Source organism: Castor canadensis, chromosome 6 (genome assembly GCF_047511655.1).
Source record: "Castor canadensis chromosome 6, mCasCan1.hap1v2, whole genome shotgun sequence".
NCBI classification, from domain to species: domain Eukaryota; kingdom Metazoa; phylum Chordata; class Mammalia; order Rodentia; family Castoridae; genus Castor; species Castor canadensis.
The window spans coordinates 156,058,673-156,083,147 of record NC_133391.1 but is presented as its reverse complement, the minus strand read 5'-3'; the positions used below and the strand labels follow the sequence as shown (position 1 = coordinate 156,083,147).

At 34.4% G+C, this 24,475-nt stretch overlaps 1 protein-coding gene across 4 annotated transcripts in view; it reads right to left on the bottom strand.

The window, feature by feature from the left end:
- Window positions 1-24,475, bottom strand: part of LOC109680165 (cadherin-10) — a 188,840-nt gene that overhangs the window by 20,465 nt on the left and 143,900 nt on the right. For all 4 annotated transcript variants that reach the window (XM_074077691.1, XM_074077690.1, XM_020155112.2 and 1 more), the window contains 3 exons: window positions 16,318-16,505; window positions 14,576-14,829; window positions 9,653-9,789 (listed from right to left, as the gene is read on the bottom strand). In XM_074077691.1, the coding sequence (XP_073933792.1) occupies window positions 9,653-9,789; window positions 14,576-14,829; window positions 16,318-16,505 (579 nt within the window). The remainder of the gene's footprint in view (window positions 1-9,652; window positions 9,790-14,575; window positions 14,830-16,317; window positions 16,506-24,475) is intronic.

The window sequence follows — 24,475 nt, the reverse complement described above, 5'->3', positions numbered from 1 at the left end:
AAGAAGAAAGCAGCTATGAAAAGTTTCACCATGACGATATGATAAGTAGCTATGAAAAGTTTCACCATGACGATATGATAAGTATCTGGGGATATACACATGTTTGACTTGAATTATTCCATGAACACATGTTCAAAACATCACATGCTACCCCATTAGGACTTGCAATTTTTATGTTTAGCTAACAATAAGACAAATAGACTTAGCGATCATCCTGAATGGTCTAAACCGATATGAATGTGGATATCATTCATTCTTGGGAAATTTATCTTTTAAAGTTTTTTCTAAATATTTTCCAAATGCAAAGGTAAAAATACTGCCACATGCAAATAGGATGTATATGGCTGACAAAAGAATTTTTCTTCCCACCATGTAATTGCATTGTTACTAAATTAAGGAAATCAGTAGGCTTTAAAACAATGTATAAGAACTCATTTCTCAGCAGCCACATTTACAAGGTTGAAGTACAAAGGAAGGCAAACAAAATTCTCAAGTTATTTGAAATATTTTTACCTCTCCTTCAGATTTTCAAGAGGAAATTTTAAAATGCACCTGTCTTCAACACACCTTTTATGTCTTACTTTTGTCTTCCTAACACACATGTATTTTGTTCACAGGTTCTAATTTTGTTTTTGTCAATATGGTGCTGCATATTATCTATCTTGTTACTGGTGGTTAAGAAGTGTTCAAAGAAAAACTGCTTTGATTCCAAAGTCTACCAGTTACTGTGACTTGGCCACTCTATTCCACTTCTCCAATGACTCAGTTTATTCAAAATGTATAAAAGAAAAACTTCCAGCTTCATAAAGTTATTCTGAAAATTAGGTAGGATGAGGCACGAGAAGTTCTTATCAAAGTGTCAATTGGTGATTATTGTTCCATATGTGTTAAATGTGACCATTAACATCATCTTTAATATTGTTATCATGTCCTCTTCACTTTCTTATTAGTTCTTAAGAGCTTATGCTATCTTTTTCCACATAAAGAAAAGTAGTAACCAGTTTTCTCACAATTCACATGGGTCTGAAGATGGGGGCACAAAGAGAGAAAGAGAGAGGAGAAAAAAAAGAGAGAGAGAAATGCTATTCCATTATTTTCCTACCTCCCTTATTCCTAGATCATTTGCTAATACTGGGAGTCATCATATTCAGCTATAAATGGCTTCTTGAGAACCTCATTGCTTGTTATGGAGAAGAGAGGAAAGGTGTGTCTCTTCATATGTTCCAGAATGCGATATTTATCCTAGTGATGTAGTGTGTGAACATAGGCAAAATATTTATTTTCAAAACTAAGTCTGAAATAAAAACCAACTCTTGTTTGAAGCCATTCGCTTTCTCACTATGCCACAGAATTCCAAAGGAAAAGTTTCATATCTTAAAAAACTGAGTTCTCAACCTCTTCCCTAATACTATATATGAAGGCTCTCCAGCCTCTTTCCAAATAACTCTAAGGCTTTCAAATCAAAAGCTAAATCCACAGGGATGAATGTGCTTTGTAAAGCATCAGGCTAGTGTAAGCATTAGTGCTTACACTAATCTTTTCTGCTGGCAGATGCTGCAGCTTAAGTATAAATAAAAATATAAAGCATTCCAAGGAAGAATCACGCTGAATAGCAGCTGGCTTATATTTACCACCTGAGTCTCCCTCAGAGTCCTTCAGGGAAACTGTACTGTAGCAAGAATGTATCTGCAATAAAGGATCTTAACCTGTATGTCCTCAGGTGAGGCCATACCTCTTGCCTCCACAGGCTCTTTTCTATACCTTTAAAAAGAGGAAAGATTAAATGATTCTCTTGAAACTACAGGCTTTCAAAAGACTTAACTTTTTTATAGGCTTAGGGCAAGAATTTTCACTAATATAGAACTTGCTATAGATAATGTGTTCCTTCATCCATTGCTTTACTGTACTCAGAATGTATTGCAATGGTTATGAATTCTCAGATTTAAAAGAACTCTTTGTTTTCTACCACAAATGTGTGCTAAAAGCCAACACTTATTAGTAAGTCACTGGTTGTAACCTTAATTTTAGATTTTTTTATTCTCCGCATGGCATTTTAAAATATGTTTAAAGAAGGGGAGGATTGTGCCATGGTATAATGCACTAAATAATCACCTGCAGTAGACAGTGCTTGCCACACGATGAGACATACTGCTGTGATATGTAGAATGAAACTGTTGCAGGCAGGGCCGGGAAACACATTGGTAAGGAGTACATTTATTCATTATTCTGTCCTGCTCCGGGCTTGGTGTGTGACAGACACACTTTCCTTAAACCCAGTGTTTAAAGTCTAGTAAAAGCAACGCACTGTGTTCTGCTTCCTTTTCACTCTTTTTGCATTTAATACCCAGAACAGCATAATAGGACCCTGACTGCTTGTGGTTTGGCAGGTAGGCATTTCTGGTAGTTGCTGCAAGGACTGATGTCATTCAAGGGCAAAAATAGGTTTAGTTCTTAAGAAGTAATTGGCTTAGCTTTTTACAGAATCATAATTACTTCAACTAGCTTTAGCAGTTAAATTTCTCAAAGTCTCTGAAATAGAAAATACGATTCCAAGTTCACTGGACTCAAATAAGAAACTTGAATTGAGCAGATTACACAAAAATTTCTGACTCTGGAATGTACAGATTGGATCGCATTGGATATAGAGACAGATAAATAATGGTTTTCCTTTTTTGGGAAAACTTTAAAAATTCACTAGTTAGCTTTAAAAGGCACCGGCATTGTATCTCTGTAAGGGAAAACTGGATCTTTTTGTGTTAATCTGTACTTTCAACACCAACTGGAATGAAATAGCTAAATCTACCTTTTGAGTTTGAAGGTTTGAATGGATTGATAATGATTGGCCTCCACTGTTTCCATGTTTCTGAGACACTTGGAGGTTAAGACCTGGTCTAAATCTGGAATGGATACTTCAAATACCATAACCTTGAAACCTGTTTGGGGATTAGTTTAGTATTTCAGTTACAGAATTTACGGGCTTGGTTTTTCACCAGGTGTCAGTCCCAAATGGATGCTTCTTTTCTCTACTCCATGGATCCTTCAGTACAGGATCAGAAACTATGAACAAATTTAATGACTATAGGCATGTGCTCTGACCTATTGCCCAGGGCCTCACATCTTACAGGACCCTAAATTTCATCTAAGATTCTGCTGATGCCATCATAAATTTTGTAATGATTTTGTTTGTTTGTTTATGAGATTTTTGTTATTAGTGTTGTCATTTGTTTTCTTTTCTTAATGTAAAAAATATTATTTTACACAGGTCTCTCTATGCAGTTCAGCCTGGCCTTAAACTTGTAATTCTCTTGACTCAGCCTCCCAAACATAGGAATTACAATCATGTATAACCATACACAGTTTATTAATAATCTTTTTAAGAATGCACTTCATATATCACTTTGACAATGGGCTCCACAAATCATGCAGCCATCCCATGCATGGACAATATTTTTGAAATAAAAAAAAAAAAAAGATGTAGTTCAAGTCAGATGTCTTGAAAAGCCAGATTCAGTCTGCCGGCTTTCCCAAGATGGCATCTTGCCATAGCTCTCTGAGGTATGAGAAATGTGGAGTTGTCCTGTTTGCTGTTGGCCTCCTGCACAAGGGAAAATTACTGTCTCTTGATAGCCCTTCTCTTGGTTAGGATTTGTAGGTGGCATAAACATCATAGAGCTAGTTTTGCTAGCCTGTTGTGGCTGTCTCTTGCTTTAATTTCAGGTAGTCTTTCCCTTCCCCAGGGGGAGCAGAGATGGTGGGCACTGCAAACTGAATTCTTCAAAACAAACCAGTTAACCTTCCTGGCAGAGAGCTCAGACATCTGAAGCAGTTTGCAGACAGACCAGTTTGGAGACTGAGCAGTTGGGAAGATATGCAAAATCACAGAGCATAGATTTCTGGGTCTCCCAGCCCCATTGTCCAGAACATGCTAGTCAGGAAACACCCAGAGGTCAGCACCATGGTCCAACTTTGCCACAAAAGCCCCATTGAATAAGTTGATTTTAAAAACAAAACACTCAGACCCCACTGACTGAGAACTGTAGTTAGAGCACCTGCTTAGACAAGTAACAGGCTTCTAACTGAGCAAAACTGTGATTTAACAGATCACTCCAGATCTCCAAATCATGGTATCAGCTTAGAAGTCCATCACCAGAGGCAGATATAGAGAGGGCAAAGTTTGGACCTGGTCCAAGTGGGAAAAGCAATAGGTGGAACTGCCCTCCTAAGCCACCTGTCACCATTGCATGGAAAGTGCCCCCCACCCCCAGATCCAAGCTCTCCACATCTCAGAAGGAATTCTCAACCACATATCTACGGAGGCCACCAGACCCAAAACAACTCAGAGGGCAAAGCTCTTTAAGATAACTGACTGTCTAAGCTGCACCTTCCTGAGGACCAGGCTAGATGCACAACTCCACCTTTCTTAAGCTGTTTCCATAACAAGCAGGGCAAGAAGGACAGAGAGATGTGCTTCTCACAGAAAAGAAACAGAAGTTTGTTTTTTTTCCTATTTTTGTTATGTTTTGTTTCTTGCTGTTGTTGACCTTACTTTGTTTTTGTTTTGGTTCTTTATTTCTTTTCAGCCATTTTGGCCTTATTTGCCTGTTTCTCTCTTTTTCTTTCATTCTCTATACCCTAGTTTTTAGTATCTAGAGCCCTTTCATGCTGCTATGTCCTACACCTTCTTCCCCTTCTTCCCATCAGACCCCCATCTTTTCCACATGCAACCCCCACAATACTCAATTTCCAATCCTCAGACCCTTCAATCAGTGTTAAGCTCCCAGATCATCTATCTAGAAATCTGAATTTTGCTTCCATACAATCTTTCTCTGGACAGATTAGGGCTTCAATTTTTCCTTATACATTCAAGTTCTTGATTTATTGCTGAATTGTTTGTCCTGCTTCTGCAATAGGTTTTTCACTCATGCAAGGAAGCAAATGGAGTATTAGACCAACAAATGTGAAAAATGCAGAGTAGAGATTTAAATATGAAACACCATGGCAATGTATTACCTACAAACTCCCACCAAAACAACTCAACATCTAAATCCAACGATAATGAATTGGTCAAAATGTCAGAGAAAGAATTCAGAAGTCTACCATTAAAAATGATTAGAGACCTTAAAGAAGACACAAATATACAGATAAATGATGTTAGGAAATTAATCCAAGACCTAGACAAAAAGTCAACATTACAAAGAGAAATTTAGAAAGGAAAGGGAAATTGTGAAAAATAAAAGTGGAAATGTTAGAAATGAACACCTCAATAAATCAAATACAACTACAATGGATAGTATTATATACAGACAAGATCAATCAGAAGAATACAAGAGATGGAGGACAAGACTGAGGAGCTATTGCATACAAACAATCAAGAACTCTGGTACACAATCAAAAGAACAAGCCTAAGAATTCACAGGATAGAAGAAAGAGCTGAAGTACAAACTAAAGGCATAAGAAATATATTCAATGAACTCATAGCAAAAAATGTCCCAAATCTATATAACAATATATACACAAATTTACAGGAGCCATAATCAGAAAAGAACTATACCATGGCACATCTTAATTAAAATGTCAAATCTAGAAAAGAAAGAAAGGATATTGAAAATTTCAAGAGAAAATGGCAGCCCAAATAAAAGATAAATACATAAGAATTACCTCAGACCTCTCAGCACAAACCCTAAAAGCCAGGAAAGTATGAAGCAATATAATTCAAACTCTGAGAGTAACTGTCAACCAAGAATATTTTATCCAGCAAAGTTGTCCTTGATGGAGAAATACAGACCTTCCAGATAAGGACAAGCTAAAGTAGTTCATGTCTACCAAGACTGCATTACAAAGAATGCTCAAAGGAGTAACACCCATGGAAGAAAATAAAAAACAATCACAACTCTAGAGGCTACGAAAGAATAAAATTCAAGGGAAATTGATGAATCGACAAGAGCTGAGAAAACAGCAAGCATGATCAACTCAGAAACCCAGCAAAATCTGATGTTAAGCAAAGCCAAAAAGTAAAGAACAACCAACAGATGACTCAATCTGGAAAAAAAGCAATAGAAACACAGGAATCAGTAAACACCTCTCAATCATAACCTAGATGTAAATGGACTTAACCCTCCAACCAAAAATCACATATTTTCAGAGTGGATCAAAAAGCAAGATACAACAATCTGTTATCCATAAGAAACACACTTCACAACCAATGATACACACAAACTAAAAAGAAAAGGCTGGAGAAAAATTTACCAGGTATGTGGCATGTGTAAATCAAAAGCAAGCAGGAGTAGTTATTTTCATAGCAGACAAAGCATATTTTTTTGCAAAAATCAGTCAAAAGAGATAAAGAAGGTCACTACACATTAATAAAGGGAACAATAGGGCAAGAAGATATAACAGTTCTAAGTGTATATGCACCCATCATCTGAGTCCCCATGCTCAGAATACAATCACTTCTCGGCTTAAAGGAACAGAAAAGACCAGGTACAATAACTGTGGGAGATCTCAACATCCAACAGTTCAAAACACAAAACATTCATACAAAAGGTCAAACAAAGATATCCTAGAACTATATAATACCATGGATGATCACACCTGTAATCCTAGTTACTTAGGAGACAGAGATCAGGAGAATCACAGTTTGAATCCAGCTTAGGCAAATAGTTTGTAAGACACTATCTTGAAAAAACCCATCACAAAAATAGGGTTGGTGGAGTGGCTCAAGGTGTAGGCCCTGAGTTCAAAACCCAGTGTCACATTAAAAAAAAATACCATGGACAAAATGGATTTAACAGACATTTATAGATTATTTCATAGTATGACAGCAGATTACATATTTTTCTCAGCAGCAAATGGAACTTTTTCCCAAATAAACCACATCCTAGGTCATGAAGCAAACCTCAACAAACAGAAAAAATAAAAAATAAAATAATCACTTGTATTTGACCAGACCACAATGGAACAAAACTAGAAATCAATAGAAAGGAAAACCAACATTCAACACACTTTTGAACAATCAATGGGTCATTCAAGAAATTACAAAATGCCTAGATTAAATAAAAGATGAAGACATAAGTCTTCAGAAAACTAGAACGATCTCAGATAAATATCTGATGATACATCTCAGACTCATAAAAAACCAAGAGCATGCCAACCTCCAAAGTAAGAGATAGAAAGAGACTATAAAAATCAGAGCAGAAATCAATGAATTAGAGATCAAAAAAGAAAAATTACAACGAATCAATGAAACAAAAAGCTGGTTCCTTGAAAAAAATAAATAAAATCAACAAACCTCAAGCCAATTTAACTAAAAGAAGAAACATTTTGTTAGTTTAAACTAACAAAATCAGAGATGAGGAAAGGAGTATTACAACAGTCACCAATGAAATTCAAATGATCATACAGGAATACTTTAAATAACTATACTTCTGCAAACTACAAAATGAGAAAGAAACACATAAATTTCTTGACACAAATTACTCACCAAAATTGAACCAAGGTGGTCATTAAAAACACACCGATCTATAATAAGCAATGAGATGGAGACAGTTAAAAAGACCCTCCCAACAAAAAAAAGTCCAGGTTCTGATGGATTCACTGCTGAAATCTACCAGACATTTAAAGAATATCTAACACTACTATTTCTCAAATTCCTCTATAAAGTACAAAAGGAAGGAATACTACCAAACACATTCTACAAAGCTAGTTTTATGCTAATACCAAAGTCAGGTAAAGGCAAATCTAAAAAAGAAAGTTTTAGGTCAATATCCCTGATGAACATAGATTTGAAAATCATAATAAAATATTTGCTAACAGCATCCAATAAAATATTAAAAAGCTCATGCACCATGATCAAGTATGTTTCATTCTAGGGATGCAAGAATGGTACAATATTGGTCAATCAGTAAATATAATACAACACATAAACAGAATCAAGGTCAAAAGCTACATCATCATATAATACATGCAGAAAAAGCCTTCAACAAAATTCAATATCCTTTCCTGACAAAGCTTGGGAAAACGAAATAAAAGGCACATTCCTCATCATTATAAAAGCTGCATATGACAAGCCTATAGCCAACATCATACTAAATAGAGAAAAACAGAAACCATTTCCTCTAGAATCAGGAATGAGGAAAGGGTGTCCACAACTTTCCAGTCTTATTCAACAAAGTGTTGGAATTCCTAGTGAAAGCAGTAAGATAGGAAAAAGAAATACCAGGGATTCAAATAGGGAAGGAATTAATTGTCCCTATTTGCAGACAATATGATCCTATAATTAAAAGACCCAAAACCTCAACCCTAAACTGTTAGAGCTCATAAACACTTTCAGCAAAGTAGCAGGATACAAAATATATACACAGAAATCAGTAGCATTTCTATTCACAAACAATGAACAGGCGGAGAAAGAAATCAGAAAAACAATATCACTCACAATAGCTTCAAAAAACCTATGCAATGAAAATTACAAATAACTAAAGAAAGAAATCAATGAGGACATCAGAGGTGGAAGGAAAAAAAGAAAGAAGGTGGAAGGACATCCCATGGTCGTGGATCGGTAGGTGCAATATTGTGAAAATGGCTATTCTACTGAAAGCAATGTATATGTTCAATGCAATCTGTACCAAAATTCTAATGACATTCTTCATCAAAATGGAAAACTCAATCTTAAAGTTCAAATGGAAGCACAATAGACCACAAATATCCAAAGCAATCCTGAGGCAAAACAACAATGCTGGAGGTAACACAATACTGGACTTTAAACTATCATACAGAGACATAGTAATAAAAACAGCATGATACTGGCATAAAAACAGATAAGAAGACCAATGGAACAGACTAAAAGGCCCAGATACAAACCCATGCAACTACAGCCATCTGATTTTCAACAAAGGTGCCTGAAAGGTGTTGGAGAAAATATGGCCTCTTCAACAAATGGCGCTGGGAAAATTGGATTTCTACCTGTGAAAGACTGAAACTACACTTAGATTCCATCCCAGTCAAAATGGCTCTCATCAAGAACACAAACAACAACAAATGCTGACAAGGATGTGGGGAAAAAGGAACCCTTCAACACTGTTGGTGGGAATATAAATTAATGCAACCACTATGGAAAGTCATATGGAGGTTCCTCAAAAAACTAAGCGTAGAACTAGTGTAAGATCCAGCAATGCTACTTCCAGGAGTGGTATTTACGAGGAGTGTGCTGCAGGATATGATAGAGGCACCTGCACACCCATGTTCATTGCAGTGCTACTTACAATAGCCAAGCTTTGGAAGCATACAGATGCCCCATGACTGACGAATGGATTAAGAAAATGTCGTATATATGCACAGTGGAGTTTTATTCCACTTTAAAGAATACACTTATGTTGTTTGCAGGGAAGTGGATGGAATGGGAGAACTTTATGTTAAGCGAAGTAAACCAAGCTCAAAAAGTTAAAGGGCACAAGTTTTCCCTCGTACGTGGAAGCTAGAACTGTAAGTTAAATGCATATATAATTACATAAATAATCTCATGTAATATGCATATAATTTGTATGGGCAATAGGAATTATTTTAATAACACCTCTGCTAAAATACATTAAACAAAAATATACATAAAATATAAGCATGTAAATGTACATATTATATATATATATATAATTCATCTTACTGATTTCAGCAGCTATAACAGTAAGATTGTGCCACTGAGATAGTTCACGGTCAAGTGGTTTTGATGTATAAAGCGATCCATTTCCAGAATGTATGTTAAAGATCCTGTCAAGGTCAGTATGGCGATCCAAAGAAAATCTGAACATAGAAGGCAAAGAAAAATACATGACAATATTAATGGTGGTTTTCAGGAGAAAATAGTAAAAGGCAAAGACACACACTTTACTAACAAGTACAAGAAAGAGCACAATACTGATCTTGAATGTAGATGGTTCATGGTTTGTCACAAACACCCTCACCCTCTCCAAAGTATGAACAGGCACTGTGTTCTGAATGCAAATAAACGCTAGTCTTCCAAATGTCTGTGTTATTTGAATCATTGCCTATTGCTATATGCAGTGAGCTAACTATGATGTATTTTGTTCCAAAATAGTATGTATATCATGAAGTTAAATTATTTTGCAATTAAGGGTTTTGAGGAACTACTAGTAACTATTGCAAAACATCAAAATCAGGAGCTCAGGGTTTTTCTTAATGAAAAAACTGGGGACAATGTTGGTTTTAAGTAGTGAGGTCATCAGCTTACCAGGCTTTGCAGTTTCAAGTATAATATCCATGCAGCTTCAGTTTCCTAACCACATATGTCATTATAATATCTACAACTTTTACTAGATATCTTTTAAAAAGAATATGCTTCAGGATAAGAACCTTTTGTACATCTGTATCAACAATCCATTTATTTAAAAAAACTGATAATTGATTGCTGGCAATGTGCTGTATATCATTTTGAAGTATAATATCAGGTTTATCAATATGGATGGTGTAGTTGGGATAAATCAAATTATCTCTATCAAACTGCATGTTTTACCATTCACAAATAAAGCAATCACTGTAGCCCTCTGTATCTGGAACAATTTTCAAATTAAGAAACAACTTACTACTGAAAGGCCAACATAAATTTTCCCTCCTCCTTAGAGCTGTCCATGATTACATAAAGTAGAAGTTAACTGTCCCTTAAAACACTTGTACCACTCCTCTTCACTATTATGATGGCGTATTTGAAATTTGTTTTATCACAAATTTAAAACAGAAAATAAAACTTGAAATACCAAGCTCACTACTTACTACGGTACTCTAGTGGGCACTCAATGATTCTCATTCTGGAACTTCTTCCCTATCAGAATTAAAACTTCTTGAGAAAAATATTCCTGTCTGATACAGTGATCCACCACTATTGATGCATGAAAGAAAACCTTACTGAATTATTTGGCATTTTGGCAACTAGAAAGGTCTTTTATTTCTGTAGAAATACAGCATGAAGTTGCAACATGTAAATTAATACACAGTCTCTGTTCTCATGCATCACCAACTTTGCCAAATCCATTTTATGTGTGTTCTTAATTATTTCCTATAATAATGACAAAATTTGGAGGGTTATGTGACATTATCTTGAAGATAAAGAGAGATCATAGCTCTTCATTTTCAAATATGATTTTCTTATACTCTATTGTCAAATTATGTGTGCTAGCTTTCATTTTCATTTTTGAAATCAATTTCAAAATACACTTTAAAGTAAATTATGTGATTATTGCATAAACATTCACAAAATGACATAATTTATAGTACATTCAGTACAATTTGTCCAATACATATATTGCACTAGTAAAAGCTACTTTATTTCTTTGAATATATATAATAATTTTTTGGTATCCATTGAGGATTTTTTCCAGGCCCTCTGTGAATACCAAAGTCCTCACAGTCTTTATATAAAGTGGCATAGCTATTGCATATAACCTATATGTACAACCTCCTGCACACTTTTAGCCATCTCTAGATTGCTTATAATACCTAATATAATATAAATGCTATTTAAATACTTATTAAATTGCACTGTTTAGGGAAAAATAAAATGAAAATTTTCTGTACCTGTTCAGTACACAGTACTTTTTTTTCAAAAAATTTCCACTGCTGTGTGTTGATTGAACTGACAGATGAAGGACCCACAAATATAGAGGACAGACTGTGCATGCAGTCACACATGTGTGATAGTTCTATTTTGCAATATAATGCACATATTATATGTCTACATGTTCTATCAAAACAATAACATTTAAGAATATTCATTTGCATTTTCTATAACAAGATACTATAAAGTTGAAATATACTACGAGGTTTTTATGGCATAAGCTCTGTTGTCTATAAGGAAAAAACCATAAGTTCTATTGCACCCTGGCTGTGTAAATGCACTCTTTCTGATCCTTAGACCTGTATACTCATAAAACACTTTTATTTCATTTTTAAATATCCAAAAATATATTTTTTATATATAAGAACAATCAGTCTATATGAGTATGAAGAATCAATTTCATTTTGTGGAGAGATACCTCAGTATTGTGACTTAGTATGACTTGATTTAAATTTATCTCACCAAAAAATATTATATATCATTTTTGAAAGATGGTTTTGAAATCAGGAACCCAGACCACAGTTTGCATAAGTTCGAATCACTGTCAAGGATAAGCTTGGCAAATGTTTAATGGGGAAAAATAGGCATGTATATAGGTTATTTAAAAGTTTTAAAGGAAAAAATGCAAGGAATGTAGCAATTAGATGTAGATAAATGAATTAGAGAGGAGGCATTTACAGTGAAGTCCTGGTGGCAGAGGGAGCACTGTGTGACTACCACAGGGGTTTTATCTGCTAATACATAACCTGTATTGCTGTGCAAGAATATAAGAAAATATGTTTTTTGGAAAACTATGTGAGTAAAAGTATACATATACACATATATTACTCTTTACATAGTGTGACTTCATTTGAAAATTGGTAGAACTATAGAATTTTTGACTTGAGTCTTGCTGGAGTACATAGCACATGAAATTGAAAGTTCTACAAATTATGCAGCTGCACAAATCCTGAGTTAACTCCAAAATGACACAAACATTTAGATTCGCACTTGAATTGTTCATACAGATGCAAAATCAGCCTGTTGAGAACAAGTAAACAAATTCAAATATCATGGACTAGTAGACTAACGTAAATAATCATTTGATAATGAATATCAAATATAGACATTTGTATTTCTCTAATATATCAGTGCAAATGTCAAGGAAAATTTGAATCTTTCTCATCTCTATGTGTCTATGAAGTCTCATATGTTTTAGGTTGCCATAAGAAAGAAAATTTTAAAATGCGGAAAGAACTCTAATCTTTCTGGATGACCAATATTTTTAAATTGTTAAAAATTCAACAATCACAAAACTGAGTGTCAAGACTGAAATTAAGAAATGGGCAAGTGAACTAAACAAAACTTTCTCAAAAGAAGAAATTCAAATGGCCAAAACACATGAAAAAATGCTCACCATCTCTAGCAATAAAGGAAATGCAAATTAAAACCACACTAAGATTCCACCTCACCCCTGTTAGAATAGCCATCATCAGCAACACCACCAACAACAGGTGTTGGTGAGGATGTGGGGAAAAAGGAACCCTCTTACACTGTTGGTGGGAATGTAAACTAGTACAACCACTCTGGAAAAAAATTTGGAGGCTACTTAAAAAGCTAGACATTGATCTACCATTTGATCCAGCAATACCACTCTTGGGGATATACCCAAAAAACTGCGACACAGGTTACTCCAGAGGCACCTGCACACCCATGTTTATTGCGGCACTATTCACAATAGCCAAGTTATGGAAACAGCCAAGATGGCCCACTACTGACGAATGGATTAAGAAAATGTGGTATCTATACACAATGGAATTTTATGCAGCCATGAAGGAGAACGAAATGTTATCATTCGCTGGTAAATGGATGGAATTGGAGAACATCATTCTGAGTGAGGTTAGCCTGGCCCAAAAGACCAAAAAATTGTATGAGCTCCCTCATATGTGGACATTAGATCAAGGGCAAACACAACAATGGGATTGGACTTTGAGCACATGATAAAAGCGAGAGCACACAAGGGATGGGTGAGGATAGGTAAGACACCTAAAAAATTAGCTAGCATTTGTTGCCCTCAACGCAGAGAAACTAAAGCAGATACCTTAAAAGCAACTGAGGCCAATAGGAAAAGGGGAACAGGTACTACAGAAAAGGTTAGTTCAAGAAGAATTAACCTAGAAGGTAACACCCACGCACAGGAAATCAATGTGAGTCAATGCCCTGTATAGCTATCCTTATCTCAACCAGCAAAAACCCTTGTTCCTTCCTATTATTGCTTATACTCTCTCTACAACAAAATTAGAAATAAGGGCAAAATAGTTTCTGCTGGGTATTGAGGGGGGGTTGAGGGAGGGGGCGGAGTGGGTGGTAAGGGAGGGGGTGGGGGCAAGGGGGAGAAATGAACCAAGCCTTGTATGCACATATGAATAATAAAAGAAAAAAAAACTGTACTTACATGTGACAGGCAAAAAAGAGAAAAAAAAATTAGAAATAAGGGCGAAATAGTTTCTGCTGGGTATTGAGGGGGTAGGGGGGAGAGGGTTGGGGCGGAGTGGATGGTAAGGGAGGGGGTGGGGGCAGGGGGGAGAAATGACCCAAGCCTTGTATGCACATATGAATAATAAAAGAAAAAAAAAAGACTGAAATTAAATGTCTGTTTTTCGATGACTAGAATGTAAATGGAGCTTCTAAAATCACAAAGTAACTGTTCCAGATTTTAATTATATTTTCAATGCTTTTAAATTTCTCTCAACCTCACATATTACATAATAGCTTGGAAACATAAATATAGTGACTTGATTGCTGTTTAAATATACACCTGACAAAGTGTCCTTGATCTGTACCAGGGGTCAGAGCAATAGTACAAACACAGTATAAACCTTGGGTATTCTCCGCTCCAAAACATTCAAAGAACGTTTACCTTAAACAGAATTTCATGATTTCTATATGCATTTCAATTCCCTTTCTTTTCATAGTTACCTAATGGGGCTGGAAGTAGAATCTGGGTCCCTCGCCATTACGGTGCCGATGATTGTGCCCACTTCGATATCTTCATGAACCTCAAACAGGTAGGACGATCTGCTGAAAACGGGAGGCTCATCCACATCTTCTATAGAGATTTTCACAATTGTAGTATCTTTAAATGGTCCTAGGTAATAAAAACGTGGATCCACATGGGTGTTTTCTGCTTCAACCTTCAGAGTATAAAGTCTGCGACTTTCGTAGTCAAGTGGCTGTATGAAGACATAAATAATCAAATTAGGGTGAGAAACACTGGATGACATGCTCCCTCCAGGTTACAGTATGACTTAAACACTAGCTGAGCTCTGTTAAGGTGTTCATTAATTGCAATAATATGAAGTAATACAAATAATACAAGTAAAAAGTAATCTTTACTTATCATTTAGAATTCTAGTTTTAAAATGTAATATGTTATATTTACAAATATAGGAAAATGAACTTTTAAATTCTTGAAAACATTGGATGGAAATTTAAGAGTATCTCATAGGATGGAGACTTCTTACAAAAAATAGCCTGGTGGATTGTATATTTGTGTGTGTACTAGTGTGAGCAAAGGTATTTTACTATGGTAAAATTTTAGAAAAATTTAATTATTTCTGTAAAATTTCAGTGATTTAAAAATTATATTGTAATGTTTTCACTTGGTATCATGGGCTCATGGAACTATTATCAACTTTATGAAGTTTTGAAGACTAATATAAAATTTTTAGTAGTTATATCAAATATTCAAGACAAGGAATGTCTTATGTAAATCATGAAAAACTAGAAAAACATTCACAGCAATTTGGTTATTAGGGTATATTATAAAACTAAAAGAACACTTTAAATGTCGATGTAATATTTAACTGTCACAAGTTAAAACCAAGTCCCTTCACCTCACATTCACTGTAAAAGTTATGTTTATTAACATTCTTGATTCAGATTTCTTCAGTCTTCTTGCTCACTCTCAGAAGCACAAGATTCTGTTTGCATTGCCCCTACTTCCTGGTTATGAGAGAAAAGAATGGCTCTCTCCTCTTTGCTGGTCACTCTCTAAGTGATGATGGTGGTGCCTTGAATGGTGCAAGAGGCTCTCAGGATAGCTATACTATTAAACAGTGCTTCAGAGGATACTTTATGCATGACATTTCATATGACCTGCATTTTAATATGCCTTACTTTTTCTCATAATGACTCTACAATAAAATTGGTTACCTTTAAATTGTATCACTGAACATATGTTAGTAGAAAAGTTTAATTTACATAGCAGAAGGGAAAATGTGAACAATTAAATTATGTTCCAACACATTCTGTCTCTTATTATTAGCAACTCTAATTATTGCTTCATACATCTGGATGGCATGCTACTTCTTACACCTCCAACTGTGATTATATATTGCCATTATTAGCTATCACAATTTTTAAAAGAAAACAATGTTATTATGGTGGGTTTTTATTAACAGGTCTCAGAAATATAATTAAACATACATTAACTTGCCTCTTAATTATTTAAAAATCTCAGGTTTCCTGTTTCAATCAACAGAAACTCAGTCAAATGTCTAAGGAGTTCCTTGGTTTCATCTTCTTATTTATGTATAATATAAGTTACATTTGAACATGATAGTAGTATTTCTTTTCATAGATAATACATGGGTGAATACTACATAGTGAAATCTCTACTCTCTAACACAGAGATGCTTATTTATGCTGAAACTAAGCACCTTTTTCACAGTTATGATGCCTTCCTGTGTGTCCTTCTCAGTCATAATGTCAAACATATCAGTCCCATCTCCATCAATAATTCGGTATTCTACTTCAGCATTTTTTCCAGTGTCAGCATCTGTTGCTTTTACACTTCCAACAGCTGTGCCAATTGGGGAGGATTCAAGAACCCGAAGATGGATTGTATCTGTAAAGAATAAAGAAAAGAATGGATACATATAAAGAGATTTCTCAACAGAATATCCAAAAGTACAATGTGTCAAATATTGTAATCTTAAATTTTACATGCTGATTAATTAAATATATTGATATCTAATATGAATAATAACAAAGGCAAAGAGAAAAAAATAGTGGAACTTTGAAGGCTCTGTTCTGTACATATCAGTATGAATAGTACCAGCCTCTAAGAGTATCAGTAATTCTGTTCTTAAAATGAGCACTTCTTTATTTTATTTGTGTAGATCTGCTTTGCATGGGGATATGTTTCTCTGTGTTTATACAATTTCAACAAACCACAGGATATGCTGTGGATATTTCTATTTAATGTTTTTATTATGTTATATTTAGTTATTTGCTTCTCTTACTTATTTTGGCTTAAAAACAGAACATAACAAAATTCAATGAAATCAGCCATAATGTATAGGAATTCTATTTCTATTTGTTACAACAAAACAAAGGATAGTCTGTGAGAGAAATATAAAGATGCCCCTTACAGTGTCAGAGTGAGAACCAAGTTTTGATAAACTCTCCTTCATTCCAGAGCAAAATAAGAATTTATCTAAGGCCTTGGTGTACCTGGATGCACTTCCAGCAAGAAGAGTCTCTACTGCTAACGAGATTTATGTTTTAGCACCAGTCATAAACTCTAAATTTCTGATGGATTAATCTACTAAAGCACACTTGTGATTATAGCACCTTTTTGATCATAAACCTTAAGCACTAACATACATAAAAGTCCTTTATCTGGTCATGATATTGCCTATGTATTTCTTTTTAAAAATATATACCCTTGAGTTACATCAATCTGGACCTTTCAAAGTTTTATATCCTAAGATTTTCCTACATCACTCTATGTAGTTTTCTTATGCTATTTCCCTCGCATAAAGTTCTTTCCTCATTATCTTCATTTAATTAAAATACAGTTCACCAATTTGAGAAAATGACATTGCTATAAGCTAAGCATTTCACGGGCTGCGCTAGGGCCAAGAGAGGTCTAAGAAGAAACCAACAGCTTCGGTAACTGTGAAGCAATGCATTTTTGTTGTTTAAGCTAACCTGTCTATGAGACTCTTGTGGGAGCTCTGCAAACTAATACAGGTACACACATTAGCTCAGTTTTAGAAGTCATTTCGTATGAGACAGCTTTAAACCTCAGTTTCCATCACACTCCACGGGGTACGAACCTGAGTTTTTCTACATTTTTCACTATCCATCTCTGGTTCTCCAGAGTTGAAAGCAGCTCTCAACTCGTGCTCTGGTTCCTGTCTTACTGATTCACTCTGCCTTTGCTTTCTTTTCTCCTGGAAGCTCCTCTGGCCTGGGTGTACCCATGACTCACTTGCTCTTTCATTCAGGTACTTGATCCACTACAATATTTTGGAAATTCTCTCCAGGAACTAAATGAAAATAACTTGATCAAAAACAGCACTCCCAGTCACTTTCCCTATTACTTACCACAGTAGGTATTTTACTTATTATCTATTATTCATTTGTGTGCACCGTGAGAATGTAGCCAATAAGATTTTTATGGGCTTTTTTCAACATTATTTTCCCATTGAGTTCCACTAGGTATTGCAAACAACTATATAATTATTTGTCCAATGGATAAATTATTTGGATATTGAATGGAGACTTGCTAAATAGTTTATCAACTCCTTTGCCAAATCCAAACAATTCTTAGGTTCAGTCCACATTGCAGTACATATTACCTCATCTGAAAGCATTAATTCTACCAGTAATTACTTACTACTCCCATTTCACTTAAGGTAAAATAAAACATCAATAGGCTTCTCTCCATTAATATTTTGCAGTAACATTTTTCTCTTTTAGGTTTTTCAAACATATTTTTATTATTAATTTAATACATTTTCCCTCCTTATGATGAAAGATTTCTGACCTAACTTTGCCTGGCCACCACTTACTCTTCTTTTTGGTATATAGCTATATTGTCATTCTTCTGCTATTGAACATCAACTCTAATCTGCTTGCTTTAAGCACTTAAAAAATTAAATCTCATAGAATCACTACCACAATAAATTGATTACACTATGTCAAGTGTCACCTTTCCAAATACAAAAATTATATCACTACACTACTGAAACACCTTATTGTTAGTGATAAGTGTTTAATTTTAATTGGTTTGTAAAGTCTTAAAAATATAGTTTCTGCTAAAATCTCCAGTATCACTATCTATTGTCAAAATATAGAGAATTTATTAAATGAAGAAAAGATAATTTATAACTTTATGTACTTATATACGAAGAAATACAAGCTGAAATTAGTGAGTTAAGTATTAACCACAGTAAATTGATGTAATAATCCAAAAGCACAATATTAAAATAGTAAAGATTAAAACAGAAATTAAATGAAGCTGAAATATATATATGGGAAAGAGAATAAAAAGTGCCATTTTTAAGAGGTCACAAATGAATATATACATATATCTGTATATACACATGGCTATGTGTATTTTATATATATATATATATATATATCAAAATATAACAAAAACTGCTGTGGAAAGAGATGAAAAAGCAAGAAGTATTACTGAAAAATTTAATAAGGCAGGAACACAATAGGAGATATAATCAACATTGTGAAAGTTACAGAATGTAATGAACATTTATACGTCAATGAAATCCAATATTTCAAAGGACTTCAAATTAATTAAAAATAAAACAAGTTGTATGAGTGAGGAACTAAAACATGATTTGAAATGATCTGTGTTCCCAAATACTAGTAGCTTAAAATTTTTTCAAGGATCATTCATGGAACAGAAAATTCTAGTGTTTTCCAAAGTCCTCTGGAGAACAGAAGTGAGGACTGCTTCCTAACACAAGATCAGTGTAACCCTGATAAGAGAACTAAACAAGAATTGTTTATGGTTGCTTAGTTAGGGTAAAAATTTCAGTTTGTCCATGTGTGAAATTATACCATTTAGTAAGTTCATTTTTCACTTGTAGTCCATAATCACATATACAGTTTAGTTCATAACAGACATTTTTCTAGTTGGTTTAGTGTTAGCTAATTTTATCCTTAAATTTCTCCAACTCTTCCACTAAAGTTATACTTCTTTTCCAGAAAGCATTTTCTTGTCATGTTTCATTATTTTCTTCTAATCTCAAAAATTCCAAAAGTATTCTTCAGTGTCTTTTTTTCTTCCACAACCTAGATACTTTCAAAGTAGAGTATCTACTCAAGTTACTTTTAGAAGCACTCTCAGTTGGACATACCCAACACTTTTTCATCATCAGATTAAGGTAATGAATCTTTGGGAAGGATTTAACAGTGGTACGCTCTACCACGCATGGTGGTGCATACTTGGACTCCTAGCTACAGAGGATGCAGAGACTGGAGGATTTAGAGTACAAGGCTAGGCCTGGCAAAGTTAGTGGGAAGTCCCTATCTCACAAACAAGATATGAGCAAAAGGGATGGGGCATGGCTTACGTGGTAGCATCCTTGCCTAGCATACCTGAGGTCCTGGGTTTAATTCTCAGTACCACCAAAAAAAAAAAAAAAGTGTTCTCTCCACACGTTTTTACCTATAATTGAGACCTATTTTGGGGAGAATATTTTGAGCTCATGGGAACCACTGTAAGTACATACAAAGATCTTGTTTCTCCTCAAGAGTCTGCATACCAATTTTAGCATCAATCAATGATCTTGCCTGCAATAATTCATACCTTTATTAAAAACAGGGATTTTCTGTTTTTTATACTAAGCTGTACATCTATTATTTGGAATTCTGAGGGCTCAAATTGCAGTACTATCAAAAAAAAAAAAACATTCCAGGTGGAATTCTTCTGTAAGGAAAAGCTGTCCCTTACTCCATATCTATTTTGTTCTATTGTTTATTATAAACAGGTTTATATGACTCTAATCCTGTTTTGTAATAGTAGTTTAGAGGAACAGCATCACCCTAGTATCCTGGAGACTTTGGCTGTATCCACATTGGCACTGTTAGCAAGACTACAATAATACCCAAGTCTTGGTGGAAATGTGAGCCTCCAACGACATGGCAAGGTAGCCAGTGTTATAAGGAACTTCACATAGCTATTTCTCCTTTGCTTCCCTGGCATCAGAGAAACTTGGGACTTTACACTTCACATTTTCTCCCATGGGTTCCATCTGCAGAATATAAAATGACTTGGATGTCCTGTGGAATTGGCTTCTCCCTGACAGAGCAGCACACCTCTCTTGTTGCCTGTCATCTAGCCATTCACTTCATTGCTGTCCTCTGGGGTTAGGGCCAGGGCCAGAATTTGAATGAGGTGCCTATGGTACAAAATTTAAGGAGACACATATTCTGAGCTCCTTGCATGATTCTTAGAGTGAGTGCCTCCTTATAAATTTTGTGTTCTAAGTGCCTTTTTTTTAACCTTACCCTTATCTTGGCCTTTCTAGAGAGCTGGGGAATTGAAACCCTGTGGTCAATGTAAGTAGGAAACTATAAAAACATTTTGATTAGTTCTACGCTGAGTAAGTATTAACTGAAAATATAATTCTATCCTTAGCATGTGAATCTATAGAAATATGGTAAGCCAACATAGCCTATCTTGTGTTATTGCTGCTTTGCACTAGTGTTACATATCCTTTATGCAAACTACTATCATCGGTACAAAATAAAATAAACCGGGACCTATTAGTTATATAATCAACTTTAGTTCTTAAGAAAACTTTAGTCATGAAGGTTTCATTTCCCTATACAAAGTATGAAATAGCTAAGTGAGTCACTAAGTATTCCTTGATACAAGCTGCATGGAGTCAGACTGTTAACACTGGGAAGCTCTACTGCTGGGAGAGAAAATGGGTGAGCCAAGGTTGGTTCAGGAACCATTATTCCCACAGCCTGGCAAGGCTGAGTTCCAGGAAGGGACGGCAATCAGTGTCACAACTCCACACAGGTTTATAATAAAGGTCACATTACACATTACTGTCAGTTTAACTCAAGGACAGTCACTCTATTTATTTGCATGTGCAACAATGCACTTTACATATTTACATACATATGCATGATACATATATATTACAATATATTATATATAGACATTTGGCTTATATATATGTGTAAGGGATACAATTCAACCTATAAAGGGAAATTACATGAGGTTTTATACTGTGAAGTTAAATATTACCATACCTGGTAAACTTCAATGTGTGAAGAATGCAATTGCAGAAACACCATAAAGAATTGTTGTTTGTAAAAGGAAATAAAAGTGTGAATGCAAATACCAAAACCATGTGAGCAAACAAATATATCAACTTAAAAACACTCATTCTAACATAATACAGAAGTGGAAGTTGTGAGCTACAGTTGCGTGCAAAAATATAGTGGAATCTTGGGAACATAATTATTACTCATTTATTTATGTAATTTTTTGGTATTCTGGGATTTGAACTCAAGCCCCATGTTTGCTACTATTTGAGTAACATTCCCAGCCTTTTTTTGCTTTAGGTAGGGTCACACATTTTTGCCTGTGGCTAGCTTCAGACTGTCTGGTAGCATGTCCCACTACACCTGGCTTATTGCTTGAGATGGGGGTCTCACTTACTTTTTGCCAGGCTTACTAAACTGTGAACTTAGGTATATAAGATGAGATGAAAAAGATACATTTCAAAAAGATCATAAAATATACAGTGTATAATATATATTATTCACATATTATCTTATAAACTTTAAACAAGAGAAACTCAACAGTATTTTTCAGAGATATATACATACCGTATATGGACATTGCATCTGATTACTTTCAACAAACATTAGACATATATATGTGTGTGTATGTGTTTATGGAGTAAAAATGTCATAAAAATCTTACATATTTGATATAGGGCCTCATACAATAACAACATTAAAAGTAAAATCACTGAAGTAAAAAAAGTAATGGAAGATGTAAGTAGAAGATTAACATCAGCTAACAAGAGAATCGGTAAGAGAAAAAAAAAGAAGTACACATATGTAAAACTAATAGATAATTTTCAGTGTTCAAAAAAAAATAAAAAAACATGGATTCGGATGTCAGGGTCCTTTCAAACGAAATCTAGAAAGTTATCGAGCAATGTCATGGACATTTGATGCTAAAATTATTTTGACCTTTGTATGCTCACTCTAGCTATCTTATTAATCACACTTGATTCCTAACATGAGTAGTTTTAGATTGGTCCTTTTTAAAGGAACATAGTGAAGAATATATTCTTTGAAAATAAAGAACTGAATCAAGAGATACAGATATATGAGACCACAATAATACTACGTACAAAAGCCAAGGATATTGTACAAAATTAAAAAATAAAAATGCCTGCAATGGCAGGTTTTCCTGACTATAGAAAGTAGCCCGCCTATTTTGGAATAGTAATACCAAGGCTGTAGAACTATAATTTTGGGCCTGCCAAGCAGGATCAAAAGGACACAGGAATGCTCACTAGTAAATTTTGAGCAGCTGAACACATAACATATTAAAATATCTCAACAAATAAAAGCAGCATGTTTTTTCAGAGAATTGCAGCTTAACCCTCGATGAACTTTAGCACAACAGTTTAAAGCTATTTTCCCTGAGAATTTGAACTATGAGGGAGGAAGAATAGAAAGGGTGGCATATGAGCTACATATGTTTACTTACTGCTTTAGTGAAAATATTTTCAAATATTAAATTTGGTGGAACCAGAGATTATCATGTTGAGCAAGATAAGCGAAGCTCAGAAAGACAAAAACCATATTTTCTCTCATATGAAGAATCTAGACCTAAAATAATAATAATAATAATAATAATAATGATATATGTACATATATATATATATTGAAAATAGCATAATCAAACTCACTAAAAACTATTAAAAAGGGGACAGAGGAAAATAAAGGAAGAGTTATATAGAGTGGATGAATTTGATCAAAGTACATTGTGTATATATATTACTTTATAGTGCAAAATTTTTATCTCATGATACTAGAAATTACTAGGTTGTACTTAAAAATACCATGTTATGAAATTTTTAAAGAGAGAGAGAGAAAACAAAAAATATTTCTGTGTCCTATTAATTTTACTGTCACATGGATTCCATTATGAGACTATGAATATTATCGCTGGGAATTTGTTCTTCTCCTTTTTATTTTTAGCTCAGATTTCTCTGAGATGGATTTGTATTCTTAGGCATATGCTCAGATTCTGAAAGTATGATTTCTTTTAATTTGTCATTGTAGCTCTAGCTAAGTATTAGTAATTATTTATCATTTCATTTATTTTCTTGATTAGTAGAGACACTTTACCCATTACAAAATGTATTTCATTTCAAATAGAGTTTGTTATTCATGTTAATTTTAGTAGACTCTGAGGCTTAAAAAGAAAGTGATCATGCCTATTGATATGTTATAATTAAATTTTATAACTTTTTTATACAATTGTATTGAAGATCTATCAATTCTTTTCCCTAGTAACTTTTTAAAAGATATACATATATATGTATACATATATGTGTGCATGTATGCAAATACATATACTGCTTTTCCCCTAAATATTTATTAACTGTGTTTTCAAGGTGTTCTATATTTTTGTGAAAGCCATGATGAAGACTGATATCATCAAAGTAGTACAGATTCAGTTCATCCATCAAATAATCCAAATAGATTCATAAAAAGTAAATCTGTTGTACACACATACACATGCAACTGTTTTCACGACATGACTTTTGTTGTTAATTCAAAACATTTTTATTAGCACATATTAGTTGTAGAGGGGGAAACACTGATTGTTACATATGTGCTTACAATACATATTAATTAGATTAACCCCTTTCATCATTCTCCCATAACTCCCCTGGTCTTAGAACAATTTCAGCAGATTTCATTGCCCAATTTCATACACAAATGACAGGTACTTCAACCACACTTACCCTACTTTACTCTCTCCATTTACCCTCGATCCTTCCACCCCCAGAAAGG